This window comes from Aphidius gifuensis, linkage group LG5, assembly GCF_014905175.1.
Source record: "Aphidius gifuensis isolate YNYX2018 linkage group LG5, ASM1490517v1, whole genome shotgun sequence".
Taxonomy (NCBI): Eukaryota; Metazoa; Arthropoda; class Insecta; order Hymenoptera; family Braconidae; genus Aphidius; species Aphidius gifuensis.
Window position 1 is genome coordinate 14,030,379 of NC_057792.1, and position 17,482 is coordinate 14,047,860.

General features: G+C 26.1%; 5 protein-coding genes across 5 annotated transcripts; 3 read left to right on the plus strand and 2 right to left on the minus strand.

Annotated features, from left to right (window-relative positions):
• The first annotated feature begins 100 nt into the window (after positions 1 to 100).
• Positions 101 to 3,263, plus strand: LOC122857673 (synaptogyrin). The gene is made up of 4 exons (XM_044159953.1): positions 101 to 247; positions 1,004 to 1,233; positions 1,310 to 1,457; positions 1,653 to 3,263. Exons 1-4 carry the CDS (start codon positions 146 to 148, stop codon positions 1,860 to 1,862), a joined length of 690 nt encoding a protein of 229 aa, XP_044015888.1. The 5' UTR covers positions 101 to 145; the 3' UTR covers positions 1,863 to 3,263.
• Positions 3,264 to 5,711: 2,448 nt separating this feature from the next.
• On the plus strand, positions 5,712 to 9,472 carry LOC122857639 (leucine--tRNA ligase, cytoplasmic). Its single transcript, XM_044159905.1, has 3 exons — positions 5,712 to 5,982; positions 6,079 to 6,291; positions 6,356 to 9,472. The coding sequence occupies exons 1-3, from the start codon at positions 5,980 to 5,982 to the stop codon at positions 9,326 to 9,328; spliced, it is 3,189 nt and encodes a 1,062-aa protein (XP_044015840.1). The 5' UTR covers positions 5,712 to 5,979; the 3' UTR covers positions 9,329 to 9,472.
• Positions 9,473 to 10,177: 705 nt separating this feature from the next.
• On the minus strand, positions 10,178 to 11,567 carry LOC122856443 (semaphorin-2A-like). Its single transcript, XM_044158110.1, has 8 exons — positions 11,500 to 11,567; positions 11,351 to 11,402; positions 11,149 to 11,253; positions 10,793 to 11,054; positions 10,600 to 10,725; positions 10,346 to 10,492; positions 10,255 to 10,268; positions 10,178 to 10,189 (listed from the first exon to the last, which is right to left on the minus strand). Exons 1-8 carry the CDS (start codon positions 11,565 to 11,567, stop codon positions 10,178 to 10,180), a joined length of 786 nt encoding a protein of 261 aa, XP_044014045.1.
• An 882-nt stretch (positions 11,568 to 12,449) lies between these two features.
• Positions 12,450 to 15,422, plus strand: LOC122856444 (semaphorin-2A-like). The gene is made up of 7 exons (XM_044158111.1): positions 12,450 to 12,455; positions 13,368 to 13,472; positions 13,565 to 13,826; positions 14,141 to 14,287; positions 14,435 to 14,788; positions 14,854 to 15,118; positions 15,197 to 15,422. Exons 1-7 carry the CDS (start codon positions 12,450 to 12,452, stop codon positions 15,420 to 15,422), a joined length of 1,365 nt encoding a protein of 454 aa, XP_044014046.1.
• Positions 15,423 to 15,645: 223 nt separating this feature from the next.
• On the minus strand, positions 15,646 to 17,451 carry LOC122857668 (40S ribosomal protein SA-like). The gene is made up of 4 exons (XM_044159946.1): positions 17,356 to 17,451; positions 16,696 to 17,072; positions 16,209 to 16,496; positions 15,646 to 15,984 (listed from the first exon to the last, which is right to left on the minus strand). The coding sequence occupies exons 2-4, from the start codon at positions 17,038 to 17,040 to the stop codon at positions 15,718 to 15,720; spliced, it is 900 nt and encodes a 299-aa protein (XP_044015881.1). The 5' UTR covers positions 17,041 to 17,072; positions 17,356 to 17,451; the 3' UTR covers positions 15,646 to 15,717.
• Positions 17,452 to 17,482: the final 31 nt, after the last annotated feature.

The window sequence follows — 17,482 nt, forward strand, 5'->3', positions numbered from 1 at the left end:
CTCTTGAATTTACCATATCATATTTATTTTTATTTTTATATAAATATAAAATGCGCGCTTGCGCTTCCCTTATCATGATTTAAACTATTTTTTTTCTTGTACAAATTGAGTATTTCAGTCAGTGCTGGTGCTCAGTTGCATTAAAATGGACGGTGGTGGTGCTTACGGTGGTGGAAAAGCTGGAGCTCCATTCGACCCAATTACCTTTGTACAAAGGCCCCAGGTTATATTAAAAGGAGCATGTTTAGTAAGTTTTATTTTACAATATCTGTCCAAAAAAAAAATCAGCATAATTTACAATTAATTATTATTATTTAAATTATTATATTAATAATTTTAATATGTGTGCGCGTTAGAAACATCGATTTGAAGGTTTCGTGGTTTACACCCTCCTACACCCTCGGATATTCTTGTTGGGGTTGTTCTATTGATTTTTCAAAAATTAACACAACTCATCATCTGTATAATATAAATAAAATTATTATTATTAACATTAATAAATTTAAAATTATATTTTCTATATTGGTTAATTAAAAATTAATTGATTTTGATTTTTTTTGCTTTTCCAATGACATTGAGAAAGGAAATAGTAACAATGTAATATTTAAGGCGATCGGAAGATCGATACTTTGTGTGTTTAGAGGGAGGAGTTGGGGACATAAATTTATTTTTATTTTTTTTTTTTTGATGTCTCAATACAGCACAAATGAATATTAAAATCAATTTATTGTGATTAAATTTTTTTTATCATCTATTTATAGTAACAATGTCAAAGTTAAATTAAAAATATATTTCCATGAAGAAAAATATTTTTTTATTTCGATTTCCATTGACAAGATGATGCATTTTTTTTTTTTTATATTTAGCTATAGCTATAGATGTATGTCCAGGAATTATTGATAATTAATTGTTTAAACTTTGACTAAATTTACAGAGAAAAAATATATTTATAATTTGAATTTTTGTTATTGAAATGTAAGTCCTTTTTTTTTTTTTTTTCTAGCTATTTTCAGTAATTATATTTGGCTGCATGAGCAGCAAAGGATCCAGGCCAGATCCAGTTGATGGAAAAGATCGTTGTCTTTTAAATAATGACTCAACTGCATGTAGTTATGGATCTGGAATTGGTCTTTTAGGATTTTTGGCATGTATTGGTTTACTTGGAGGTGAATATTTATTTGAACAAATGTCATCAGTTAAAACACGAAAACACTTTGTCCTTGGAGATCTTGGGTAAGTTTATATAATAATATAAATTCAAAAAAAATTAATTAAACAATAAATAAATAAATATATATCCTATTTTTAGATTTTCTGGATTATGGTCATTTTTAAATTTCATTGGATTTTTTTATTTATCAAGTGCGTGGAGAAATAGTCCACGTCCAATTGATGATTATGGTACTAGCAGTATTAATTGTGCAATATTTTTCGCATTTTTAGCTATTTTCACCTGGGTAAGAATTGAAACATTATTAATTACAATTAAATTATTTATCACAAAATAAAAGAGTGACCTTTTAACAAATAAAATATGAGTCAATCGATTTTATTTTTTGAAATTTAAATCAGGCAATCAACATATTTCTATTATTTTTTTTTTTTAAATATAGGTCACTTGTGTAATAAATATTTAACAATTTTTTAAATAGGCTGGAAATGCATGGTTTGCATATCTAAGATTTAAACAAGGCACTGATTCAGCATTTGCAACGAGTTATGAAGCTGATCAAGTTGGAAGTGCTGGATACACAAGTTATCCAGATGCAAATGAATCAGCTTATCAAGAACAATCATTTCCACAGCAACAGCAACAACAACAACAACAGCAACGAGGTGAATATCAAGCTCCAACATATTAAAAAAAATAAATTACCATAATTTATAAATAAAAAAAAATATATTCATTTTAATAAATTTAAATTAATACTGCGAGATAAATAAAATAATAATCTTGCTAATTAATTTGGCAATTTAATTTACAACAATTTAAGAAAAATATTATAATAATTTGACAAAAATAGATATAGTTTTTATTATTATATTGTTGGTATTCATCATCGTTATTCCAAAATAGTATTATTAGTCAAAAAAATTCAAGCATCCTGCTTTTGTATAATAATTTATAAATAAAAAAATTTAAGCAGGCCTCTGATACAACTAGTTTATTCAAAAAGAAAAATAGTTAACTGACACAAATCCAAAAAAAAAATATACAAAATTGGATCAATAAAAGTTGCAATTATCATATACATATTAAACTTTTTTTTTTTTGAATATATTTAATCAGTAATAAATTATAATATAAAAAAAAAAATATCTGGATTATTAATTCGAGTTTGAGTAATTTGAGAATAAATAAAAAATAAAAAATTTATCTTGGTATAAATATAATGTTTTAAATGTTTAGAAAAATAAATTATTATTGTAGGATAAATTTTGATTGTAGCTAAAAAACAAAACAATATATAAAGTTCATTATTTTTTTTGTTTATGCGTGTTGAATAATCATTGATTAACGCCAAAGAAAAAATATATATACAATAAAAATTAATAAATAAAAACCATTGTAATCTATCATGTTTAAGTGTGACAGTGTTCGTAATTAGTAAAAATAAAATATTATTAAAAAAAAAAAGAAATAAAAAACAAAGAATATTGTAATTTTAATAATAAATTTCTTTCAATTTAAATATTAAAATTGCAATATTTTTTTGGGGGAACAAATATATAAAATATTTGGCATTTACATAATGTCATTGTACCTGAGTTTTATTTAATTAATTTAATGAAAAAAAAAAATCATTAAATAATTTACTTTTATTTTCAAATTTCACACAAATATATTTTTTTTTAACTCATTTTTTTTGTTGATAAATTATTAAATAAATAAATAATCATGTGGTAGTTATCAAATATAAACAATATATTATTATAAACAACTAATTAAGATAGAAAAATTAATTGTTTATAGACGTAATTAACAGCAGCTTTAATTATTTAATCAATTACTTTCAAATTAAATTAAAAATGTTTAAAATGTCATATGCGTTTTATTGATAAAAAAAAAAAAACGTTCTAAATAAATAAACAATTTATTTAATTATAATCCTGACACAATTTAAATATTGTTTATTAAATATTGTATTAATTAAAAAGAAAAAAAAGATATACCTATATTTTAAAATTTCATTTTGTTAATTTTGTCACACTCGAATTGTAAATTTGTTATAAAAAAAATAAATACAATATTTAAGAAAAAATATTGTTATTTATAAATGTTTGATAATTATTTGCATTAAATAATTACACAGCATGTGTTAAATGACTATGAATGAATGCGTGACTGAATGCTTTCATATCCATCCCAGAGAACATCATGAGCAAGAGTTTGTCGATTTGTAATGTGATTAGAAGTTTCATGTCCAGCTGGTTCACGTATACCAAGTAAAATTCTATTGATACGATCATGAATTGGATATTCACCAAGTAAACAAATGGCTCCACGTACCAAATAACCAGTATTAACTAAACGTATACATGTATATTCATCACTTGATTCAACAAGTCTTTCACTTAAACTGTAATTATGTTTATATGCCGTAACAAGTTGAACAAAATTGCCAGCACCATTAAAATTACATGTTGCAACTGGATAAGGTTTTCTACGATATTTTTCCATTTTATATTTTAATATTGACATCATTTCTTTAAATCTTTGATAATCATCAGCGAATAATTTTCTATCGTATTTATCTGGTATTATTTCATCTGGATTAATTAATAAATAATCATCATTAAATTTTGCACCAGGTATTGGATTATTAGCAATAAATTCTTTACGTATATCTAATGAAGTCGTTGGATCACTTAATGCAATAACTGTATCACGTAAATTATTAATTGTAATAACATATGGATCCGGTATGATTTTTTCTCGACCAGATAAATGACATTTAACTCTTTTTGGTTCATATATTACTGGACGAAATTTGGTACCTTTAAAATCAAAATAACCACTTGAATTAATAAGATCAGCAACTGGTAAAAATGATAAATTTTCAAATTCCGTAGCAATATCAATATTTGTATAATAATTTTGTATAGAAACATTACGTATACATGAATCAATAAAACCAAAATTAATAGCTAATGATTTTGACATTTGTAAATGATGTTGTGCTAATGCGACACGATAACAATTATAAACAGTACATTCTGATCTTTCAACTGATTTTGGATAACATACTTTAACTGATCTAAAACAATTATCAGTTAATAAACCAATACCACGTGTTGTTATTGGTATTAATGGTACTTGTTCTTGTCCAATATGTTTTGTACCACATGATAATAAATTACGTGGTACAAGTTCATGACTCCAATCTAAATAACTACGAAATTCATGACCAAGTGGTTGACGTATACCAAATATTCTTTCATCAATACGATTATGAATTGGATATTCACCTAATAAACTCAATGCACCACGTAATAAATATGGACTTTCAATATAACGTATTGTTCTAAATAAATGTCCATTATCTGGATCATATAATTCTGGTCTTAATGATATTTTATGTTTATATACTGTTACAAGTTGTGCACATGTACCAGTACCATTAAATGAACATTCACCAATTAATTTTAATAAATTACGTGATAACTGTAGTTCTTCAATCATTGTTTGAAAACATTTTTCATCTTCAAAAAATTTAATTTTATCATAATCATGTGGTATAATATCATCTGGATTTGTTAGCAAATAATTATCATTAAATTTTGCACCTGGTATTGGATTACTTGTTATAAAATCTTGACGTATTTTAATATCAGTATTTGGATCACTTAATGCAACAACTGTATCACGCAAATTATTAAATGTTATAACATATGGATCTGGTATAAATTTACGTTTTTGTTTACTTGGCTTGCATGATTCGTCTGGTGATGATGATACCTCATCACTTAATGCTGATGGATCATATATTATTGGTTGATATGATGTACCACATAGTGTAAATGGACCAGTTGAATTTATTAATTCAGCAATTGGTATAAATGCATGTGTTATATATTGTACACGTTCTTTTATTCCAAGATCATTAAAATAATTAAATTGAGGATTTGTACTACGATATATGTTTGTTAAATATTCTTGAGGTGATTTATGCTCCGATTCACACATTTGATTTTGATGCTGCGCCAATGCTATTCTATATGATTGATATATTGTAAAATTTACAACTGATTTTGGACATTGTTTTGATAATATTTTGTATGATTGGTTTGTTAGTAAACCAATACCACGTGTTGTTATTGGAATTGCAACAACTGCTTTTTTTGGTTGTAAATCCATTGTTTTTTCTTTACAATTATTCATTCGTATATTTTTTTTTTTATTATTAAATAATGTTAATTCTTTTTTTATAACACAAATGTTGACTATATTTTTACACACTCTTTAAAAATCCTATATTATTTTTAATTTTAATTATAATTTTTTAACATTTAAATTAAAATGATTTAATTTACTTATTGATTTACTATATAGTACGATTTGAATTGTTTATTTATTTATTTTTATTTATTTATCATTATCACGATAAACAGCTTATGCTATATATTTTTTTTCTCTTTTTATTTTTCAAGATGAACGCCACAAGCTAAAGACATTTTCTACTTTATCATTTTCGCTAATTATTATTATATTGAATTATTAAAAAATTATTTCGATTAGCGAAATGTATTGAAATATGGTGTACAACAATAGACACCATAATTATCAAACAGCTGTCATAATTTTATAATTTATTAATTGTTTAATAGCTCTCAAAGTAGTTTTATTTTAAAGCGAAAAAGTAAATAAATAAATAAATAATAAACACGTGAACACGTCAATTAATTAATTTATTGGTTATTCACACACATTTCCGGCATAAATCTAGCTTGTTACTTGGTTACTCGTGTCAACCAAATATGGTGAGTAAAGCTTAAATATTGTTTATTAATAAATAATTACAATGTTCTACTTGATTTAGAATTGAAATTTACATGTTATATTGTATCATTATTCAGGGTACCGAGAGAAAAGGAACATTCAAGGTTGAATACCTCCAGAAAATAGAGCAAGAAGTTCAAGCTAAATGGGAAGCTGATAAAGTTTATGAAGAAGATGCACCAGTTGAACCAAAAAAATCTGATGATGATAAATTTTTAGCAACATTTCCATTTCCATATATGAATGGTCGACTTCATTTAGGACACACATTTTCATTGTCAAAATGCGAGGTAATAATACAATTAATTATAAATATTAGCAGATTTTTTTAATGGTTTTCATAATTATTTATAGTTTGCTGTACGTTACAATCGTTTGTTGGGAAAAAAAGTACTTTTTCCATTTGGTTTTCATTGTACTGGAATGCCAATAAAAGCTTGTGCTGATAAGCTTAAACGTGAAATGGAAGTTTATGGTTATCCACCATTATTTACTGAACAAGTTGAAGAAATAACTGAAGCTGTTGATGACATTGTAATGAAAGATAAAAGTAAAGGAAAAAAAAGTAAAGCTGTTGCAAAAACAGGTAATGCTAAATATCAATGGCAAATAATGCAAAGTATGGGTTTAAAAGATGAAGAAATAAAAAATTTTGCTGATGAAAATTATTGGCTTGATTATTTTCCACCACTTGCTGTTGAAGATTTAAAATCAATTGGTCTTCATGTTGATTGGCGTCGTACATTTATAACAACTGATGCAAATCCATTTTTCGATTCATTTGTTAAATGGCAATTTATTCATTTAAAATCACGTAATAAAATTGCATATGGTAAACGTTATACAATATTTTCACCAAAAGATAATCAACCATGTATGGATCATGATAGATCATCAGGTGAGGGTGTTGGTCCACAAGAATATACACTTGTTAAAATGAAACTACAAAAGCCATATCCAAGTGTATTGAATATTGTTGAAGATAAAAATATTTATTTAATTGCTGCAACCTTAAGACCAGAAACAATGTATGGTCAAACAAATTGTTGGATACATCCAGATATTAAATATATTGTTTATTCAATTGTAAATGGTGATATATTTATATCAACTGAAAGAGCAGCTAGAAATTTATCTTATCAAGGTTTTACTGAAGTTGAAGGTAAAATAAATATTATTGTAAAAATTACTGGACAAGATATTATGGGTCAAGCATTATCAGCACCATTAACAAGTCATGAAATAATTTATACACTTCCAATGCTTACAATAAAAGAAGACAAAGGTACTGGTATTGTAACATCAGTACCAAGTGATTCACCTGATGATTATGCTGCACTTGTTGATCTTAAAAAAAAACAACCATTAAGAGAAAAATATGGTATTAAAGATGACATGGTATTGCCATATGAACCAATATCAATACTTGAAATACCAGAATATGGTAATCTTGCTGCTGTATTTGTTTATGATAAATTAAAAATTCAATCTCAAAATGATAAAGATAAATTATTAGAAGCCAAAGAAATGGTTTATCTTAAAGGTTTTTATGAAGGTGTATTACTTGTTGGTGAATATAAAGGAAAAAAAATTCAAGATGTTAAAAAAAATATACAAAAACAATTAATTGATGATAAACATGCTGTTATATATTATGAGCCAGAAAAAAAAATTATATCAAGATCAAATGATGAGTGTGTTGTAGCACTATGTAATCAATGGTACTTAGATTATGGTGAAGAGAGCTGGAAAAAACAAGCTGAACAAGCATTATCTAATCTTGAAACATTTCATGATGAAGTTAGAAAAAATTTTAATGCAAGTCTTGATTGGTTACATGAGCATGCATGCTCAAGAACATATGGTCTTGGTACAAAGCTACCATGGGATGAATCATGGCTCATTGAATCTCTATCTGATTCAACAATTTACATGGCATATTATACAATTGCACATTTAATACAAGGTGGTACATTTAAAGGTGAAAAACCAAATGCACTTGATATTAAAGCTGATGAATTAACACCAGAAGTATGGGATTATATATTTTTTAATGATGCAAAATATCCAAATACTTCAATTAAAAAAGAATCACTTGATTTAATGCGTCATGAATTTCAATATTGGTATCCAGTTGATATACGTGTTTCTGGTAAAGATTTAGTACAAAATCATTTGACATATTTTATTTATAATCATACAGCAATTTGGCCAAATCAACCAAATCTTTGGCCAAAAGGAATACGTGCTAATGGACATTTATTATTAAATTCAGCTAAAATGTCAAAATCAGATGGTAATTTTTTGACTTTAAGTGATGCAACTAAAAAATTTTCAGCTGATGGTATGCGTTTATGTCTTGCTGATTCTGGTGATTCAGTTGAAGATGCAAATTTTGTTGAAAAAATGGCTGATGCTGGTATTTTACGTTTATTTACATTTATTGAATGGGTCAAAGAGGTACTTGCAACAGAAAGTACATTCCGTAAATCACAACCAGATACATTTAATGATAAAGTATTTATGAGTGAAATGAATTTAAAAATTCGTGAAACTGGTGATAATTACAGTAAAATGTTGTATAAAGAAGCACTTAGAACTGGATTTTTTGAATTGCAAACAGCTAGAGATAAGTATTTACAATTGAGTGCACTTGATGGTGTTAATTGGAGTTTAATAATGCAATACATTGAACTACAAACAATATTAATTGGTCCAATTTGTCCTCATGTTGCTGAACACGTACGTGGTATTATTGGTAAAAATTCAATTCTTGATGCACGTTGGCCAGAAGTTGGAGCAATTGATGAAACAATTATTGAATCATCACAGTATCTTATGGATGCAGCACATTCATTCAGGATTATGTTAAAAAATCATTGTGCTCCTAAAAAATCTGGTAAAGGAAAAGGTGATGTGACACCTGTTGTTAAACCAACAACTGGAACTATTTGGGTTGCTAAAACTTTTCCAACATGGCAAGCAATTGTCTTGACAACAATGAAAGAATTATGGAATAGTGATACTAAAACACTTCCAGAAAATAAAATAATTGCTGGTGAATTGGGAAAAAAAAATGAATTGAAAAAATATATGAAAAGAGTTATGCCATTTGTTCAAATGACAAGAGAAAAATTAGACGCTTTTGGCATAAGTGCATTTAATTTGACACTTGCTTTTGATGAAATTGGTGTTTTAAATGGAAGTAAGGATTATCTAAAGAGTACACTTGATGTTGAACAACTTGTTATTAGTTATTCTGATGAAGCACCAGAAAAAACTAAAGAAGAATGTTGTCCTGGTTCTCCTTTCATCAGTTTTACATAAAAACTTACAAAAATATACATTAAAAAAAATTTTTTTATCATTCAAATAGATGATTAAATAAATTTTTTAATGTCTCTAATTTTGTATAAGTACTGTAAATGTTTTTTTTGTATTTACAAATAAAGCTTTTAATATCATGAATTAATGAATTATTTTTTATTTTATTTATATTCACATCTTCAAGATACGTATGGTTCTAGTATTGAGTAGATTCGATGACATAAATCACCAACATCCAGCTCACAATAAAGATCAAACAAACTGTTTTTTAATTTCTCACATATTTTTAAATTAATTTGTTTAACTCGATGAGCGGTAGCAACATAAATTGACTTATGATTTGGTGATATTTCCATGGCTTTTATCTCCTCATCTTCAGGACTTACTTGAAATTTATCTCGTAATTCTGTTTTAATTTTTTTCCCCTCAGTCCATTGAAAAATGTTATAAACTTCACCTCGACCTGCAAAAAAAATAATAATTAATAATGAGTTACAAATTAATTATTTAAAAGTATATTTACTTGTTCCAGCATAAATAATTATGAACTCAACATCAATGCCACAAACACTTTTAGTAATTTTATCAACAACAATTTTTGTCAGATAAGATTGTTCGTTTCTTAATTCAAAAATTGGTCCACCCATTACTGGCTGAATCACTGTGTTCATGATTAAATAATCTCCAGTTGTATTATGATAATTTGATAAATCTTGTTGACAAAGTTTTGGTCTTGCTTGAGGAATATCAACTGGATCTGAGGTAGCATTACCTCTATACTCTACTTTCATAAATTCACCATCGAATGCCTTGTTGATATCATCAATATGAAATATACAAATTCCTGAATTAAAGGTTGTCCTAAAATTATCATCAACTTTTAATGTTGAAAATATGCCATAAAAAAATGTATCATTTTTTTGTACTTTGTAAATGCTGTCTGTAAAAAAATAATTAACGAAATTAATCGAAAGTAAAATGGTTGATTTGTATATTTTTCTATCAAATTTAAATTACTCATCGTTTCAAATGATGGGCAGTTGAGCCTAGCTTTGGCATATGTAGTCCAGGTACGTGGTTTATTTAATGATCCATTATCATTTTTACATACTCTTGCTACTCGAAAATATATTCTTTCTTCTGGATCTATATCAGATTCTCCTCCTTTAATATAATTATCAAAAAAATAAATAAACTAACAAAAAAAAAATAGCATATTAAAAAAATTATTAACAATTAATTTATTTTTATTCAAAAAAAATGATTCTTACTGTGCTCTTCTGTAGACTTTCTGTCAATAGTTAATATTTTTTTTTTCTCATCAATATTCCCAGATTCTTGAAAAAAAAACAAAACTTGGTCATCAACATCAAATGATCCTACATAATCGTCATTGCCTTAAATTTGGAAAAAAATAATTATCAAGCAATTTTATCAAAGAATATAATGTATATAAATAATTACCATGTGGCCATATACGTTGATAATTTTGTGACGTTTGGATATCAATTGGATCCAATACACTATTATTTGTAATTTTAAAATTTGTTCGAAATATAGATGGTGAATGATAGTCGCTTTTATTATATTGAGGTACACCAGAATAAAAAGAAATTTTATTTGGATCCATCAATGCGGTTGCTTTACGAGTCTTGGCTTCACTACATTTAAGTGAGAAAGGTGATTTCCACTTGATGCCTTCATTTAATCTGACTTTAAAATTTTTCTACAAGTAAATTTATTAATTATAAAAATTTAATTATTAAATCAACATACATAATTTTAGCAATTATTTTCTTTAGTTTTATTTTTAAACTTACATGAATAATCCAATTTGTTGATGAATAATTTTTTACTCCACAAATAAATAATCTATTCATTCCAAACGGCTGAATTATTTTTATGTCAGTGTCATTAAAATCGTGCTGTAATTATATATATGTTAAAAGAAAAATAATATTTAAATCATCAAAAATTAGCACTTGGTATTTTAATTAAAATTATTTAAAAAAATTTTCTTACGTGAGTATTGGTACTGGTAATATCCGTTAAATTTAATTTAAAAATACGACCCCTTTAGATTAAATAAATACATAATTATTTATTTAGAAAATAATAATAATCCACAAATATAATATGGATTACTAAAAATTAAAAAAAAAACATAATACCTTCCACCAACAAAAAGACTATTGTTTTTGTTGTCCAAATAAAATATTGGATGTTCAATAGAATGCATATTAAACTCACGAACATATTCTTTTTTTTTAAAAAAAACAAAGGCACAATTATTAATAGTTATATTATAAAAAAAAAACATTATCAAATTGACTATTTTTAGCTATACCTTTTGGAAGTATTTTATAAGTTTCAAGAGCTACTTCACCACTGACTAGAATATTAAAAAACTTGAGGACTAGTGTATCATGAGTACAAGTTATTTTTATTATTACAAATGTTATTTCAATATTAAAAATACAGATAAAATTTTTTCCAGGCTATAAAATAGATAATAAAACACGAAAAACATCTAAATCAAAAGCAACACGCTTAGCAAATGAGTCTAAAGAAGTAGTTTATAATGACTAAATTTCGATTTGAACCACCCAAACTCACCAGTGTCATCTTGACTCAATGAATCAGCTAAAATATTCAAGATAATAAACCCAAATAATATCACACTGATTGTTGTGATCTCACATCGATTTTTCAACATTTTAATTTTTAATACTAATTACAAGACTCAATTTGAATTTTCTGATTTACTAAATTCAATTTATTTTATATTCAACAAAGAAATAATTTTATTTGTAAAATATTCTCATTAAAACTTGATATATTTGTTAAATGTCTTTGATATTAAAATACTCGATGACTACTGTTTTATAACTATCAATAATAACGAATCAACTAATGACACGATTTTATCACATGTTATTATTATTTTAAGAAAAAAAATATAATAGAAATATCATTGGTCATTTACTAATTTATATTTATACATAAACTTAAATTAGTTTTTATTTTTAAATTTATTTCCTATTCGCATTGATGATATTGGATATCGAAAAAAAAATATTAGGTCGTTATAAATAGAAAAAAAAAATATTGTCTTCATAAAATGATGGTATAATATTGTCGCTGAAATATTTATCTCTCTATAATTTTTTTGGTATATAAATTGATAATTTTTATGAATATTTAATTGTTATTAATTCGTCATTTTATACTAAACATTTTTATCATTGTTTTTATTTTTTTTTATACTTAAATCTTATACATGATGGATTTAATAAAAAACCATAAACAAAGGAAATTAAATTTATAACAATATATTGTCATGAAAATGTTTATAAAATTTTGCACGTTTTGCGAAATTTATAAATTGCTAAATATTTGATAGCTATCCCCACTGTTAACTCACAGAATTTCAGTAAATTGCAGTATGTGCAAAAAAATATAAATCAAGAATTTCTTTGACTTATTTTTCATTTTTAAATAATTTTTTTTTCAACAGACTTAAATTATTATTAAATTATAAAAGTATGAATTCATATATAATTTATGGTTTATTAATATTCACAGTAACTATTTCGTTGATCAATGGAGCAGCTCTCAACACTTCTGAAATACTTCCAAATGGTATTTGATTATTTTTTTTTTTTAAATTGATAATTAATATTAATAATTATATTTTGTTTTTTTGTGTTTTATTTTTTTTTCTAAAGAATATGTTCATGAGTTCAAGGATCATTCTATTGAACATCCAATATTTTATTTGGACTACGAAAACAAAAATCTTTTTGTTGGAGGAGGGTATTATTTTTTTTTTTTTAATTTATGTTCGTCGATTATTATTATTTATTTAATGTATTTATTCAATTTGAAGGGGTCATATTTTAAAATTAAAGCTGGCGGATATTACAAGTACCAACAAGCACGTAAGAAATTTTTTAAATAATTTTAATTAAAAGACCAAGTGGCAATTTTTGATTATTTAAATATTATTTTTCTTTTAACATTATATATATAATTACAGCACGATTTTAATGACACTGACATAAAAATAATTCAGCCATTTGGAATAAATAGATTATTTATTTGTGGAGTAAAAAATGATTTATCAACAAATTGGATTATTCATGTAAGTTTAAAAATAAAATTAAAGAAAATAATGATTAATTATGTATGTTGATTTGATAATTGAATTTTTATAATTAATTAAATTACTTGTAGAAAGATTTTCAATTAAGTTTAGATGAAAGCATCAAGTGGAACTCACCTTTTTCGCTTAAATGTAGTGGAGCCAGAACAAAAGCAACAGCAATGATGATCGCTCCAAATGGAACTACACTTTATTCTGGTGTACCTGAAACTATCAAAGGCGACTATGATTCATCATCTATATTTCGAACAAATTTTAAAATTACAAATAATAGTGTATTGGATCCAATTGATATTCAAACGTCACAAAATCATCATCGTATTCGGCCACATGGTAATTATTCATACGCATTAGTTTCTATGAGAAAATTACTTGCTAATTATTCAAATCAAATTTAAGGTAATGAAGATTATATAGAATCATTTGATGTTGGTGACCAAGTTTTATTTTTTTTTCAAGAATCTGGGAATATTGATGAGAAAAAAAAAATATTAATTATTGATGAAAAGTCTACAATAGAACACAGTAAGAAGTATTTTTTCAGACGAAAAAAAATAAATTGTTAATAATTTTTTTAACATGATATGTATTTTTTTTTTATTCTGTTAGTTTATTTAATTTTGTAATAAATAATAATTATATTTAAGGACACAGGTTTGATATAGATCCAGCAGCAACAATATATTTTCGAGTAGCAAGAGTATGTAAAAATGATAATGGATCATTAAATAAACCACGTACCTGGACTACATATGCCAAAGCTAGACTAAACTGTCCATCATTCGAAACAATGAGTAATTTAAATTTATAATAGAATAGAAAAATAGATAATCAAATATTTTACTTTCAATTAATTTCGTTAATTATTTTTTTTACAGACAGCATTTACAAAGTACATGAAGATGATACATTTTTTTATGGCACATTTTCAACATTAAAAGTTGATGATAATTTTAGTACCAGCTTCGACTCAGGAATTTGTATATTTCATATTGATGAAATCAACAAGGCATTTGATGGTGAATTTATGAAAGTAGAGTATAGAGGTAATGCTACCTCAGATCCAGTTGATATTCCTCAAGCAAGACCAAAACTTTGTCAACAAGATTTATCAAATTATCATAATACAACTGGAGATTATTTAATCATGAACACAGTGATTCAGCCAGTAATGGGTGGACCAATTTTTGAATTAAGAAACGAACAATCACATCTGACAAAAATTGTTGTTGATAAAATTACTAAAAGTGTTTGTGGCATTGATGTTGAGTTCACAATTATTTATGCTGGAACAAGTAAATATACTTTTAAATAATTAATTTGTTACTCATTATTAATTATTATTTTTTTTTTTTTGCAGGTCGAGGTGAAGTTTATAAAATAGTTCAATGGACAGAAAATGGAATAATTAAATCAGAATTACGAGACAAATTCCAAGTAACTCCTGAAGATGAAGAGATAGAGGCCATGGAAATATCATCAAATCATCAGTCAATTTATGTTGCTTCACGTAATCGAGTTAAACAAATTAATCTAAAAATGTGTGAGAGATTAAAAAACAGTCCAATTGATCCTTATTGTGAATTGGATAGTGATGAAAATAATTGCAAGCCTATAGAACCAAGGTTATTTATTTTTTATTAATTGATTTATTTAATAAATCATTGATTCTATTTGTAGATATAATGTTATTTTTTTTTTAGCCCTGTTTATGTTGAAATTACTACAAGCAATGTTGAAAGTAGCCCAAGCCATGTTGATGTCACCCCAAATAGATGTAATGAGTCCAGTTGCACACAGGTTGATGATCTGAACTCTGTTGGTTGTTATATCAATGGATACATAAAACAATTAGTTTGTCAAACTTTAGAATTAATTGAATTTGTTAGAAATAATTCTAACTCGACCTGTATCATCAAATTTACTTGAGAGATGTCCAACGCCAGTTTTAGAATATAATTGTGAGGATAAGCCCTATCTTTTATGCATAAAAAAAAAAAAAAAATACGGTGCCAACCCTAAGGAAATCGAATTAAAAAAATAACTAGTGTCCAAAAAATTATAAATATTTAAAATAAGTATTGTAAAAAAATTAGAATTTGTGCATTATTATTTAAATAATAAATAAGAAAAAAATGTGTACAAATTCAAATTAATATTATCTGGCTTTATTAAATACTTGTACAAAATTATATGCTGTTTAATTCAGATAATTTGTCTAGATTTAATCCCATTTTTCAGCAGATGAACCTCCCCAGTTTTGGGAAGCTGATACAGCTGGTGCAGCAGTTTCAGCTGGAGCAGACCAATCTTCTGATGGAACAACTGGAGCTTGTACAACTGGTGCTACTGGTGCAGAATCATCAGCCCAATTTTCAGCTGCTGGAACAACAACTTCAGATTCATTACCCCATCCTTGTTCAACTGGTTCAGCAACATATTCTTTTTGTGGTGGAGCTGCAATTTCTTTAATTTCTTCTTCTTTTTCAACCTGAAATTCATATAAAACAATTGTATAAATATTATTGGTATAATAAATTAAAAATCTTTTCATTGGAAAATGTGAATTAATTAAATTTTTGTTTTTATCAGAAAAGATTAAGCCATATGTACCAACAGTTTTAATTCTGGACATAATTTGTATCATCATATTAAAATATTATTAGCTATTTAAAAACTTGGGTGATAAATTAATAAAAGCAAAAAGTAACTCACCTCTTCTGGGTCTCTGTAGAAGTACAAATCAACGACAACGTTCCATTTGGTTTCACGTGCAATTGATCCACGAAGACGAAGAACTTCACGAGCCAAGAACCACCACATTAAACCAATGCTGTGATGTGATTTGGTGTTGCATGGAATAGCAATGTCAACAAAACGAAGTGGACTGTCTGTGTTGCAGAAAGCAATAACAGGAATGTTGACATAGCTAGCTTCAGTGATTGGTTGATGATCGGTGACTGGGTCATTGATGATCAACAATCTTGGTTCTCTGAATGCAGCCTATGTAAAAAAAAAAAACAAACAACAAAATTAGTCATACAATTTACAAAAAATATTCATCTACTATAAAATTAAATTATACAAAAATTCAGCAAAGATTAAGCCATTAAATTCAACACAATTTATTATGAATATGATTTGTCATCATTGTAGTTGTAGTTCTGGTGGAATTTAATTGTAATTTTTTTTCTCTATTTACCTGGATCTGATTGGTGAATGCACCAGGAGTGAAACGTCCAGCAATACCAGTTGCACCAGTGTGTGCTGCGAATTTAAGAACAGCACGTTGAGCACGAGCCCATGAACTGATGGCAAATACCTCAGCTGGATGTTCAATGGCAACAATAGCACGAGCAGCCAATTGAATTTTTTCCCATGTACGACGGAGATTAATAATGCTCACACCAGCACCATCAATACGTCTTTTGTAGACATATTGTTCCATTTGGTAGTTGACATTTTCACTACCAATGTGGGTCTTGGCGGCCAACATCTTGACGACATCTTCTTCTTTAAGCTGTAAAGCCTCGATTCCTCCCGACATCTTAACGTTGAGTTTGAGTTACGTAATACAACCTGGATAAATAATAAAATATAATAAAATTAATTATCAATTAAATATTAATATTCATGAAAAACCACGTTTTCGGCAATATTTATGATAAATTTTAGGTTATTATAATAATCATAATAGTAACAACAACACGAGTTTAAAAAATATAATCAAAATATATATAAAAAATTGGATTTTTTTTAATTAATATAATTAGAAAAAATTTAGTTTAATATTTAAATAATTTTTAGTTAATTAGGGATTTAATAAATATTAATAATAAATTAAAATAAAATCGAAACCCACGTTTTGTAATGCCACTTAGGAGTTTCCACAAGGAAAAAGAATGATTGGTAGACGTCTAGCGTAGACGTGCTTTTTGAAAATCCGTTTTAGGCGCTGCTTAATGCGGAATAAATCATAAAACTTTTCG